The following is a 13,366-nucleotide window of genomic DNA, read 5'->3' on the forward strand; positions in this document are numbered from 1 at the left end:
ATGCAAAATGCACCAAAGGAGAAGTCAAACTTTATGGGAAAAGCTTGGTGTAGGACAGAATGAATAATTTCTAGATATATTATACATGAATGCTATAACCTCTAATTATTATTACAATGAAGCTTTTCAAATGCTGTGTGTATAGTGTATATGTGTATCTGTGTCCCCATCTCCACCCCCACCCCCAACTCTCTCTGTTTGTGTGTGTGTGTTTGGAGACCAGAGGTCAACATCAGGAGTCTTCTCTTTGGGTTATCTTTTGGGAAGTCATCTCTCACTGAAACTAGAGCTCACTGATTGGCTAGACTGGCTGGTCAGTGAGCTGCAAGGATCCATCCGTCTCTGCCCCTCAAACCCCAAGTAGGATTACAGGTGTGTGTCATCATGCTTGGCTGTTGCGTGGGTGTTGGGGGCCTAAACTCCTTACGTGACAGGCACTTTACTGACTGATCATTTCCTCAACCTAAGATCATGTTTAATATTTACCTACTGAGACTATATTTAAAGTAAAGTTTCCATCTTCATAGACCCATGGCAATATATTAGACATAATAGAAAGAAAAATGGTGAGGGAAAAGGAAAGAGGAGGACTGGAACTAAAAATGGACCAAAGATAAGACTTCTACTAAAATAAGGGCATCATTAAATCTTCATGAGTGTATTCCCACTGTCAAGCAAACTACTTTTTATTTCCTGGAGCTGAATGTGTATTTGCTGAAGTTACTTCATTGAATCTAAATACTTATGGCTGAGTCATTAGTTTCTTATTTAAAAGAACTTGTTAGCAGGATAAAAAGGAATGGTAAACCCAAATAAGCATCTGTAAGATTAAAAATAAACTCGTGCTCTGGAAAAAAAAAATATTTTTCTAATTCTAGGACACATAATTTCTCTTGAGGGTTCTTACAAATGGAAAACTATATAGTGGATTCAGTAATATGTATGACATGCTTTTCAAGTTAAGACAATGCCTACATTTAATAGGACTATTTATCTAACCATTTAAGTGCAGATTAAAGCTACCACTCGTGTACATGGCTTTTAATTCTTGTTAGACATTTCTGCTCACTCTGTTTCTAGGCCATTCCCCCTTCAACTTCTCAAGCAGCGTTCTCAAGCCCATCTGGATTCTAGCATCATCAAGTTGCCTTTCCAAATATGGTTTCCCAATTCCGGCCATCAACAAAAGGAGATGAGAATCTAGGAGCCAGCAAAAAACATTGTATTTTTAGAAACAATGAAGGAATATTTATGATTGGGCTTGGGAGTGACTTCTCAAAACACAGAATTAGATTCATACTTGACATCTTTATCCATACCCATCCCCTAAGTCAGTAGTTCTCAACCTTCCTGATGCTGTGACCCTTTAATACTGTACCTCATGTTGTGGTGATTTCCAGCTATAAAATTGCTTTTGTTGCTACTTCATTACTATAATTTTGCTAATGTTATCAATCATAATGTAAATATTTGATATGCAGGATATCTGCTATACAACCTCTGTGAAAGGGTCGTTTGACCCTCTGTGTACTGGCTGGTTTTGTGTGTCAGCTTGACACAAGGTAGTCATCAGAGAGGAAGGAGACTTAGTTCAGGAAAGGCCTCCATGAGGTCCAACTGTAAAGCCTTTCCTCAATTAGTGATCAATGTGGGAGGGCCCAGCCTGTGATGGGTGGATGCCATCCCTGGGCTGGTGGTCCTGGGCTCTATAAGAAAGCAGGCTGAGGGAGCCAGGGGAAGCAAGCCAATAAGCAGCACCCCTCCATGGCCTCTGTATCAGATCCTGCCTCTAGAATCCTGCCCTGTTTGAGTTCCTGTTCTGATGTCCTTCAATGGTGAACAATAATGTGGAAGCGTAAGCCAAATGAACCCTTTCCTTCCCAACTTGCTTTTTGGTCATGGTATTTTGTCATAGCAATAGAAATCCTCACCAGGACACCATGAAAGGGGCCACAACCCACAGGTTAAGAACCACTGCCCTAGAACATTCTTTGTAGCCCCGTGATTCAAAAATACCAACTGTACTCTAGACTTTTGCATCTACTCAACAGTTTCATAGGCATGGCTCAGTAAACATGTAATTTATGAACCCTTATTTCCGATTTTATTCCAGTTGTCCTACCCATAGCTTGGATCCTAAAGATTTACTCCCTGGGCAGAGTTGGGGGTACTGGAGAGTAAATAGAGCTTTTCAAAGGTGGAACTCAGTGGGAAGCCGTGAGGTTGTTGGTTGCATATTCTTGAGAATTGTGGTTCCTTAGTCTCTGTATTCTTTTGCTTCTGGCTACAAGTTAAATGGATGGTCCTCTGGAGCACAGCTCCTACCACATGCCCAAGGCAAGGAGGCCATCTGATCATGTGCTAAAATTTCTAAACTTAGGAGCCCAAACATTTTCTCTCAAGGGTATGTTATAGCAATGAACGCACCATCTTAGTAAGTAGTACCCTGAGTTCACCAGAAGCTCAGTCTATCCTAGATTTCTCTCTCACCTACAGCAGGTTTAATCCACCAGCACAGTGTGTAAAAATATCCCTCACTGTCTCAACTAATACATTCTAGTAAGACAACTGTTACTTCTCACTGGAAATATTATAATGTCTATGAACTGATATCTCTGCATTTCACATAATCTCATCTTCTCCACATGATGACAACTAAGATGTATAGTTGTTCAGAAAGGTGGGTGCCAGGAACATTACCAAGGTGCTCTTCATCAGGAGTCAGAAGTCTGAACACTTTTGCTTTTAACTCCTTTGGTTCATGTTTCTTTTGCTAACATCACAAGGGCTACCAAATAGCTTGCCAAGACTCTTGCCATGGTTTGGTTATCACCAAGGTCATAAACACCAGTCAGTCGAGTCTAAATATGACTTTGGTATCTGCTATGGGCATTTCTAGCCAAATTTACTTTAGAGTATCGAGTTAGCTTGATGTTACTAAAGAAGTAGTAATGTAACTATAATAAGTTTTTAACGAAGATTGATGTTTAGATTTTAGTTCGCATCAAACTTCGCAGATTGCTAGTGTATGTGTGTTCATGTGTGTACCTTTAGTACATTGTGATCAAGGATAATTACTTATAAATTACATAATTATCTGCTTTGGTATTTATGAAAACAATGCAACCCAAAATAATACCACTTAAAAGTGTTGAGTACATAAAATATATTATTTATTTTTTAGAATTTAATATGTTATAGTCATGTAATGTTATTTGTGTTTTCTATATTCAGTCTGAATTCATGAACTGAAAGGGTGGATTAAATTCAGCAACTACAGTGTATTTCTATTTATATCATTTGTGACTTCTGCTTTATGAATTGCATTTATTTTACTTGTTACTTATACATTTATGTTCACTTAGATTTATTTTATTCGTTATATCAATTTATTTATAACTTGTATATTTATATTCATTTGAGTCATACCTTCTGTCCTCTCCCTTCTCTTTCCTTCTTTTTTTCTTCCCCTTTAAAATAATTTTTTTTTTTTGGTTTTTTAAGACAGGGTTTCTCCGTGCAGTTTTGGTGCCTGTCCTGGATCTCACTCTGTAGACCAGGCTGGCCTCAAACTCACAGAGATTCACCTGGCTCTGCCTCCCAAGTGCTGGGATTAAAGGCGTGAGCCACCACCGCTGGAGGGAGATGATTTTGGTATGTGTCCCAGTCTAGCCTTAAACTCTTTATATAGCCTTTATGACCTTTGTTTGGAAATCTCTCCTCTATGACCCAAGTGCTGGAATTACAGGCATAAAACATCCCACTTACCTTACCTCTTTTTTTTTTTTTTTTTTGGCTGTCCTGGAACTCACTATGTGAGAGGCTGGCTTAAAAAACTCCAACTCAGAGATCCTTCTGCCTGTTTCCCAAGTTCTGGGATTAAAGGCATGTGCCACCACACCCAGACCACCTCTTTGCTTTCTAATGTGTACATCTTTGTCCTATTTACTATTGAATTGTTCCTTCCATTATCCTTTATAGGTGACTGAAAATTTTTATTTATTTTTATAGTAAATACATATGGTCAGAATTATCAATGTACTTCCTATTCTGTATGTTTTTGTTTTACTTTGATTCTTTTCTGTCTATATTTTTTAATATTTAAGATTTGTATTATCTTAATAATTATACAGTAGATTTCATTCTCTACTTTTTGTATAGTATCTGTTAATGCTATAAAAGAATTGGTAGAAAAATGTTCTCATTCCATTTCTGATTTCAGTTTCTGTTTCTTACCTGATATTAATCAATAAAATTCATCTTTCAGAATATTTATATTTTGAAATATATGCCAGTGTTATTGGCTAATTAGCTTATAAAACAACTTGTTGATTCCCACAATTATGTCTGAACAACCAGCAGACTTGGCCTTCCCTTCCCATTCAACCTTTGTGTGTTGCTTTGTACATAATCTAAGCAAGCAACATTTGCATTTGTCAGTGTCTGAGTCAGATTTTTGCTGCTGTAGCAGAACACCCCAGAGCGGTAATCTGTGAAGGACAGAGGTCATTTCTTTCCAGCTTTGAAGGGTGAGTGTGACCAGACGGTGCTGCTGAAATCGTCTTTCAAAGGAATCCACTCCCAGGGCAGCGTTAATCACGAGGCTCTCATGCATTAAATAAACACCGCCGGTCCACCTCTTGATATTGTTGCCATGGCAGTTAAATTTCAGAATGACTTAGGAGAGGGTAGTCAAGCCATGGAAGTCTGTCAGTCCAATCTTCACGTTTTAAAAATCTTATTTCTGTAATAAAACATGTCACATCTCTCCAGCTGTTCTTTGGGCATTTCTGCAAATGGGTTAGGTAAACCAAAGCACATGTCTTAGCAAAGTCCTTTCATTTAGGAACAGTATTCTCTGAGGTCATGAATTTTCAAAATTGTTTGCACCTCTTAATCTTAATTTGACTGACTGGTTGGAAAATTCTTGCATCTCAATTTCTTTACATGAGTCTTTCTGGGAATTTCTCTAATTGGGGCCGGTGGGGTGGGGATTGAATATAATAATCTGAATTTTTGCCTGCTTGTTTACAGTGTTCTTTTATTAATCTTTAAAATCCAGTGTCAGTACTGAAATGTCTCTCAGTTTTGACCATTATAGGTTAATTTGGATGGATTCATGTCGCTTCCCTCTGGCTTTTATTACTTTAAGCTCCAATTAAAAAATTATTATAATGTTTGTTCATAATGTTCAGTTTTCTACAACAATTTTTTTGTTGCTTTTTGATATATTGGTAATTTATTCAAAACATATTTTGCTTTCATTTTTATCTAATCTTTTCTTATTCCTGCTACTTTGAAAAGATTTCCTTTAAAACTTTCATGTGGTAAAACTGATTGCATTTGGTTCATACTCCCCTTGATTTGGACAAATGCATAGTCATCGTGACTAGACTAGTCACCACTAGTCACCTAACAGTTTCATCACATCCCCAAATTACCCTAGACTTGTCTTCTGTGGGGCTGTTTATTGATGCTGCACCAAGTCCTTGTTTATTACTCATCATTAAATGGACGGACTGTTGTAGGTCTGCTGTTTGCACGAACTTCGGCTGGAGCTAGGGTGGAGCTGCTGCCTGGCCTTCCACTCCCCTTAGTTTCCCAGGGCCTCCTGTCGGGGGAACTCCTCTGTGTCACTCCCCTCTGGGCTGCTTCTCGCCGCCATGCTTGTCTCCTTCTCCTTCCCAGGACTCTGTTTATACCTTGAGATGACACAGCTCCTTACCTTCCTCATTGCTGTCCAACCCACCCAAGTTTTCATACAAAAGCTTCCTGCTCTACTCCAATCCTCTTTACCTTTCCCAAACACACTCCCTGCAATGATTTGCTTTATCTTCTCATTTGAAATGTCCTTTTCTTCTTTTTCCAAATTGTTATATCCATGCTCGGAAGCATTAATGGATACTCTGCTTCTATTAGGATCCGGTTCTTCACGTCCCCACTTGAGAGAATTAATCTCTAACCTATTCTTCTGCAATAAATTGTCCATTTTTAGAACATTTATCTTGTTGCTTTCTGTACTTATTTCCTTATCATTAATACGCCAGCATACAATCCTAATACCAATGTATAACCAGCCAATACAAAATCGAAAAGAATGTCCATCCAAGGATAGACAGCTCTTACCCTCCCTTAGCCTTATTTGATTTTCCAGGTACAATTGAAAGGTAGACTTTTTAATTTGGGTTTATCTAGAATTTCTTTCTTTTTTTTTTATTTTCAAAGTGATTTAACCATGTCAAAGCAACTTTTCTATTCATGGGCAGCAACAAAACCTCCCTTAGGTTTAGAACTTCTATAAACTTTTGGAAAGCGTGGTAGCCGTTAATGGAGACCCTTCTGCCTTGCAGGTGATGCAACAGTGACGATAGCTCACAGATACACTCCCAGGGAACAACTGAAGGTCCATACTCAGCTGGCGGATATTGTCATCGTGGCTGCAGGTAAGACCATCGTGACTGCTAGTTGGTGGAATGACATGGTAGAGTCACTGCTGCCCTAATTTCTGATGCAATGGAAGAACATACTGGAGGCACACAAAGATAAATGTATGACTAACTGCTGTGGACTGAATTTCGTCTCTATGTAGTCATCCTATTGGGCGACTGTGCCTATGTTAGCATCTGTCACCGCCAGTGGGAAACACAAATGACCTTTGTAGTGGTGGGTGAAGCACGGGAACAAATGTGCACTTTCCCAGTTTGCTTTGGCAAATATCACTGAGTAACAGTTAGAGAAACAGATCAGTGCTAGTTGTTGTTTTTTGTTTTCACTCTTTTGGGGGGCCTGCCACCCAGCTCCCAAATAAATCACTCACGGAGGCTTATTCTTAACTATGAATGCCCAACCTTAGCTTGGCTTAGTTTCTAGCCAGCTTTCTTTATCTTAAATTATCCCTTCTACCTTTTGCCTCTGGGCTTTTCCCACTCTTTTACTTCCATAAATCTTACTCTTACTCCATGACTTGCTGGTTGTACAGCTGGGTGACTGGACCCTGATGTTCTCCCCTTTTCTCTTGTTCCTCCTCTCTCCCAGTTTTCTCCTATATATTCTCTCTGTCTGCCAATCCGGACTATCCTTTCTCCCATCTTGCTATTGACCATTCAGTTCTTTATTAGACCATCAGGTCTTTTAGACAGGCACAGTATCACAGCTTCACAGAGTTAAACAAATGCAACACAAACAAAAGTAACACCCCTTAAAATATTCTACTGCAGCCGGTCATGTCTTATAGTTTCAGGAAAAAAGAAACTGAATTTGATCTTGAAAATTGTGTTGGTGCAAATAGAATGTCTAAGTGAGAAAGAGACATACAACCACCCTGCGACTCTGACTACACCCACGCTTGAGGCGTAGGCTTTGGAGTCTTGACTTTAAAGGACTAGACCCAATGTGGGCATCTGGTGGGAGAATGAGGTCATTTGCAGGAAGTGTGGTGTGTGAAATTCAGTGCAACAAACCGAGCATGTCTGGTTTGTAGGAAAGAAGATATATAAAGAAGATTTTTAAAAAAAAAATGTGTTTTGTAAAGAATAAGGAAAAAGAAGAGTCAAACTCAATTTTATTATAAACAGAGCCCCTTAAACCCACCAGTTCTTGGTGAGCTCCCTGTCAGTATAGTTATCAGGAGGAATTTTTTAAAGTGTTCTAGAGAAATATTTGCTAATTTTAGGAATTAACTCTTGCCATATTCTGAATGACATAAGTATTTCATACATTTTTATTTATGTTGTTAAAATATTTGTACAGATCTTCCAGAATGTCCATGCACTGAGTACAGTGTTATAAGTTGTGCTCACTGAATATCAGTATTTCTTTTAGTTTTGAGATTAGGTTATTCTGTATTTTAATAAATAAAGAAAAGTATGTGAAATATAGTGAATATGTATATGTTTAGTATAACATGTTTAAATTTATTAGTTTTAATCAATAGAGTAAATAAGGTAACCTGAATGATATTTTAGATCCCAGAAATGACTAGAGTACAGAGTTTATATGTATGATTAATTTATTTAGAAATACTGAGAGCCGACTGCATGTCTCTGATTTTAGCAGACATGAATAGTTTCAGATAGCGAAGGGAGGATTGAATTTGTTCACCCAATAATTATTGGACTCTTGTGCAGCAGATGTTTCAAATTGTAAGGATACAATAGTTAATAAAATGACAAAGCCTGCCCATTGTAGAGCTTATATTTTTGTGGGAAACAGAAAAAATAAAACAATCAAACAAAAAACCCAAAACAAAACAAAAAAACACAATCAATTTAAAACAATGTCAGGTTAAGATAAGGGCTATAGAAAGAATATGAATGAGACAGCATTTTAGATATTGATCTGTAGCTGGAGTTTTTTCCTGTGTCCCACCTGGTCTGCAGCTGTTCAGACCCAAGTAAACATACAGAGACTTATATTAATTAAAACTGCTCGGCTATTAGCTCAGGCCTACCACTGAGTTCTTACATTTAAACTCAGCCCATTTCTGTTAATCTATATGTTTTCACATGTTCCGTGGCTTTACCTGTGTGCCATTACATGTTGCTTCCTGGATGGCAGGCTGGCATTTCCTGACTCAGTCTTTCTCTTCCCAGAATTCTCCTCTCTGCTTATCCTGCCTGTACTTCCTGCCTGGCTATTGGCCAATCAGCATTTTATCAACTAATCAGAGCAACACATATTCACAGCATACAGAACATCCCACAGCATTGATCACTGAAAAATAATTTTCAAGAAATGGCCATTGAGTAGAGTCTCCTTCCTAGTCATTCATCTGCCCACTGAGTCCACTAACTTGTCCTACTTTGTTCCAGGGAGGTTGATGAATGTGGACAACCTGACCTGTATATTTTGGCCACTGGCTTCTGCCAGGTTTAGCACTGCAGGAAATTTGAAGGGAAGGGAAAGAAATCTGAGGGTAGACGATTTCTTCTCTCCTCTACCTCCCTTCTGCTTCTCTCTCCTGTGTCTATGGCTTATGCTGGTAATCCTCTGCTCACAGCTTGGGCTCTCACTGGGCTGTAGTAGTGGCCCACCCTCCACCTGTCTTTCAGGAATGGAATGCCCATGCTTTCTCCAGTCTCTAGCACCCCAGGCTCTCAACAGCCCCAAACAGCTCTGTAAAACTTTCTTTATCATATGATGGTCTGAGGTGAATTCTGTGACCCGTGTAAAGTGCAAGAAATATTTAAGGAAGCATCTTTGAGAAGAACATTCCAAGCAGTAAGAAAAGAAATAGGAAGTCCTTACAGAGGGATGTATGTGGTATGGTCCAAAATGGATATCCTGGGGTACATTATGTACATAATGTACATTAATACATTATGAAGGATAGTATAAGAAATACTGTGGGGAAGGTAGCCAAAGTCACCTCATTTGAGATCTTAAAGCTATGGTCTTTGGTATGAGCCAAGGATGGAGAAGAGGGCAGGAGATAAGCTCAGGCTTCTGAAGCCTCCATAAAACTGTCAAGAATGGTTCCTAGAGAGTCAAGCAGAAACAGAGAAAGGTTATTAGGATTTCATTTACTGGACCCAGTGTTTTCCAGTTTTGGGCCTTACTTGGCATGTAGTATTTATTTCTTCTTTGTAGTCAATTGTTGTATCCCTTGCTATAGCCAAAGCTTGAATGATAGATAACCACTTTTCTGTTTAATTATATGCTACTTGTCGTTTCTAGGCTTTAAACTTCACAAGTATTTATAAAATATGAAGAGAGTGTAAAAGCTCCAAGTGGAATTAAGTTTGATGAAAAGAATAGTGACAGTTTAAATTATTTCAACCAAACTTAATTAAACTTCATATTATTATGTAGGCATTTTTTTTCTGAATGTGGTAACTCAAGGAGCAATGGCTTGTTCCTTTTAGAATGAAAATGGAAGTACCCTTGTCCAGGAGTCATTAGTAAGCTGCTACACTTAATTACACCTCAGAGGTTAGATTCAGGTGCAAAGCTTTGAATAAGATTAACAGAAGGAAGGTATATTTAGAGATGCAATGGAGTTCTTCAGAGCACAGACCAACAACGAGTGAAACACAATGCATTCCTGGGAGACAAATAGCATTTTGACGTCCTAGAAACACTTGTATCCACAGGTAAGACTCAGAATGTGATGAGCAGATTCTGAGTGCTTACCTTTCTCACTTAACTTTAGACAGAACCAACTTTATATTTTGAAAGTGGTGTTTTTAATGTTAATGACATAAATAGTGAACCATGTTCCTCAAAGTTTGCATTTATCAATTATAATATTGAATGGATATTTTCCTCTAGTGGGAGAAACATTTCTCAGCATGTATTTGTGCTCATGTTTTGTCTTGTCATCATGACAAATGGCAAATCCTCTTGTGAGATCCACTGACAGTCTCTTGTGACTGAATCAAATCTTACATGATCACAAGTCAATGATGCCCATCCTCAAGTTTCTCCCATGGGTTCTTTTTTTTTTTTTCTTATTAAGAATTTTTTTTTTATTCATTTTACATACCAACCACAGATCCCTGCCCACCCTCCCCACCCCCCTTAAAGTTCTAGATCAGAATCAGGCTTACAGTGTTACAAAAGATGGGAAAAGCAAATAAAGAGGGGTGGAAAAGGAAAGAACTGAGCACATCCAAGATTAACAAATAGGGATCAGGACATAGAAGGGCGCCTGGATATGGTCATGTTGATTAGTTTCTTCACTACAGCCATTTCCTGGGGAGGATCCTCTTAACCACCAGAGGGCTCCAGTCCTGTTTTACATGAAGGTAGCTTGGCCATAGGCTACCATGGCAAGAAGACATTTTGAGGGAAGGGAGTAGGAATGAATCAATCGTATTCCTTGTCTTGATTCTGCCTGTTATGCCTCTCACTAGTTACAAAGACACACTGAGTGCCAGAGGACAGCCCAGCATGTAGCCCTGTGATCATCCTGAAGAAATAAATATTTAGGTGTGTGAATTTTCCAGGAAGAACATTGAGGCTTTATGAGGGACAAATAAAGATTGTTTTTACATTTTCATTCTATTTATTAATAGAATTTAAAGATACAAATGAAGATATTGGTAATTACAGTAATGACAGAAAACAAGAATTTGTACTAAAAAGAGGTCTCTATAACTACACCATAGTAATAAAGTATTACAAAGATGACCACACCATGCATCCTGGGTGGGAAATCAGCAAATACAATTAGCATTGGGTATTGAATAGGTAGAGAGTGATCTAATGGCAGAGGCAGCTAGGACAGGGAGGGCTGGGTCAGCTGACACAACTACAATGTCAGCATATATGGAAGCAGTCCCATCTGGAAGTCAGAAAGAGCAGGGGGAGGAGTGTGTGATGTGTCAGAAAGACTGATAATCTCCTAGAGATGACAGTGAAGAATTCGGTGGTGAAATCTGGAAATGGGCTTGCAGAAGGAGAGTAAAAGAAGAAGTCACTGTGTAACAATCCCGAGGCATGAGTAACATTAGCTTGTGTTCAGACTGACCTCATGGCTCCAGTTTCCCATAGTATTCATTTTGTAGGTCTAACTGTATGTCTCTTAATTCTTGAACATATACCCCCAGAATTGAGATTTGGAATAAGTCAGAATCTCAAATCAGAAAACCAGAGCCTGTTAAACTATGCATCAAGGAGAAAGAGGCTTCAATTCTATGGGAAACTACCATTCTTAGCTCACAGAGGCACTCGGTTGCTAGGGCATTGAGTACTTGTTTGTAGGCGTCTGACAGCTTCATTCTACTATGGAAGGAATAAGCCTGATTATTATTATTTCTTCTTCTCTTTTAAAGCTTGGTAGGTACATGCTTAGAATAGTATTTGGCACAGGACTGGGAAGAGAATTCAGTCAGTAAAGTTATTTGCCTCATAGGCACTAAGATCTGAATTCACTATACAAAATCCCTCTGAAAGTCCAGGTATAATAGAATGTGCTTGTAACCCTGCTGCTGGGGAGGAGACAGCCAAGTTCCTGGGTGCTCACTGTCTATCCAGCCTAGACTACGTGGTAAATTTTAGGAAAATAGAAGACCCTGCGTCAAAAAGGAAAAGGATGGTACCGGAGGAACAACACCGAAGTTACTTTATTTTCTCTACTCAGATACATAAAGGTGTAGCTAGCCCCTACCCCATGCCACTGCAATGTACCCCACCCACCCCACCCACCCCACCCCACCCCACCCCACCCCACCCACACAACATCTGATACATAACAACTGCCAAATGAAAGTGTGATGCATTGATTTTGAGATTATGTCTGAAACAAGAACTTCTTCAAAGTGATTTAAATTTAGCTGATATGCCTTAAGATTATAATTTTTAAAATATGAAATTTTTATTCCAGTTATTGGATAATTTATATAATGTAACATTATTTTGAGGAACTCTTAATATTTCTAGGTGGCCATTGTATTATAGTTAATAAAGTCCTGTGAATGAAATAAGTTGTTTATAAAGAATCATTCATAATGTTAAGTGGTGAACAGGCTGGTTTGAGTACAAATGTTAAGATTAAGGAAGTTGGGGGTTGAAGACAAAATAGACTATTATAGATGTCTAAAGTATCCACTTGAATGGAAAGGAGTAGTTGAGGGCAAGACAAAATCAGTTTTGTCCCCTTCGCAAGGGACAGCCACCTAGAATAGGACGTACATTATAAGATGACAATAGCAGTCCTTGGTTCTCTTCTAAAGGAACCTGGGGGATGTGCTAAGTTTGTGAAAGTCCTTGGAATTATCATTGTTCAGACAGGACCGCAAATTTTTCATGGAACTTCCCAAAGTCCCTCCGCCCATCTGAGTAACTCAAACTGACTTCGGAGATGAGTGCCGAGTCACAGGTGTGTTCCCTTCTGGGTTCAGGTGATGCCATGCTGAAAATGGCATCTTGTCCCGTAGCCGTCCCCTCCAGCAGGGGGAGGAACCTTCACAGCACTGGCTTCAGCGTATCTCTTGCAACACTTTTAATGACAGATACCATAACATACAGTCGGACAGATGGGCCGGTCAGAGCACTGGTTTGGAATGTGCATACACTTGGATGATATAAGACGGCCAACTAACTTCCTCTCAGCACTTCCCCATCAAGTCAACTGTTAGGTAGATTCCTTTCAATCATCATTTTTCCCTCTGGTATACTTCTCACTCTGTGGAGGAGGATTAATAATTTTCACAACAGCTGAACACTGAAATTCCAAGACTATATTCCAAAGGAGTATAGTCTGCTCACTGTCTCCAGCTCACACACGCTGGGAGTATAGATTCACATACAGATCACAGAAGTTTTGAATGCTGTATTGATGCCACACTAACACAGTCTTTCTTCCCATACCCTGTTTCTCATTCTCCATTTTCCATCCTTTAGCTAGACTCTACTTCTCCATTTA

The 13,366-nt window shown here is 39.0% G+C and overlaps 1 protein-coding gene across 4 annotated transcripts in view; it reads left to right on the forward strand.

Annotated features, from left to right (window-relative positions):
- Mthfd2l (methylenetetrahydrofolate dehydrogenase (NADP+ dependent) 2 like) overlaps positions 1-13,366 on the forward strand; it is a 109,249-nt gene that overhangs the window by 39,314 nt on the left and 56,569 nt on the right. For all 4 annotated transcript variants that reach the window (XM_052735349.1, XM_052735350.1, XM_052735353.1 and 1 more), the window contains one exon: positions 6,351-6,443. In XM_052735349.1, coding sequence (XP_052591309.1) covers positions 6,351-6,443 — 93 coding nt within the window. The remainder of the gene's footprint in view (positions 1-6,350; positions 6,444-13,366) is intronic.

Source organism: Peromyscus californicus, unplaced genomic scaffold (assembly GCF_007827085.1).
Source record: "Peromyscus californicus insignis strain IS unplaced genomic scaffold, ASM782708v3 Scaffold_13__1_contigs__length_99412109, whole genome shotgun sequence".
Lineage (NCBI taxonomy): Eukaryota > Metazoa > Chordata > Mammalia > Rodentia > Cricetidae > Peromyscus > Peromyscus californicus.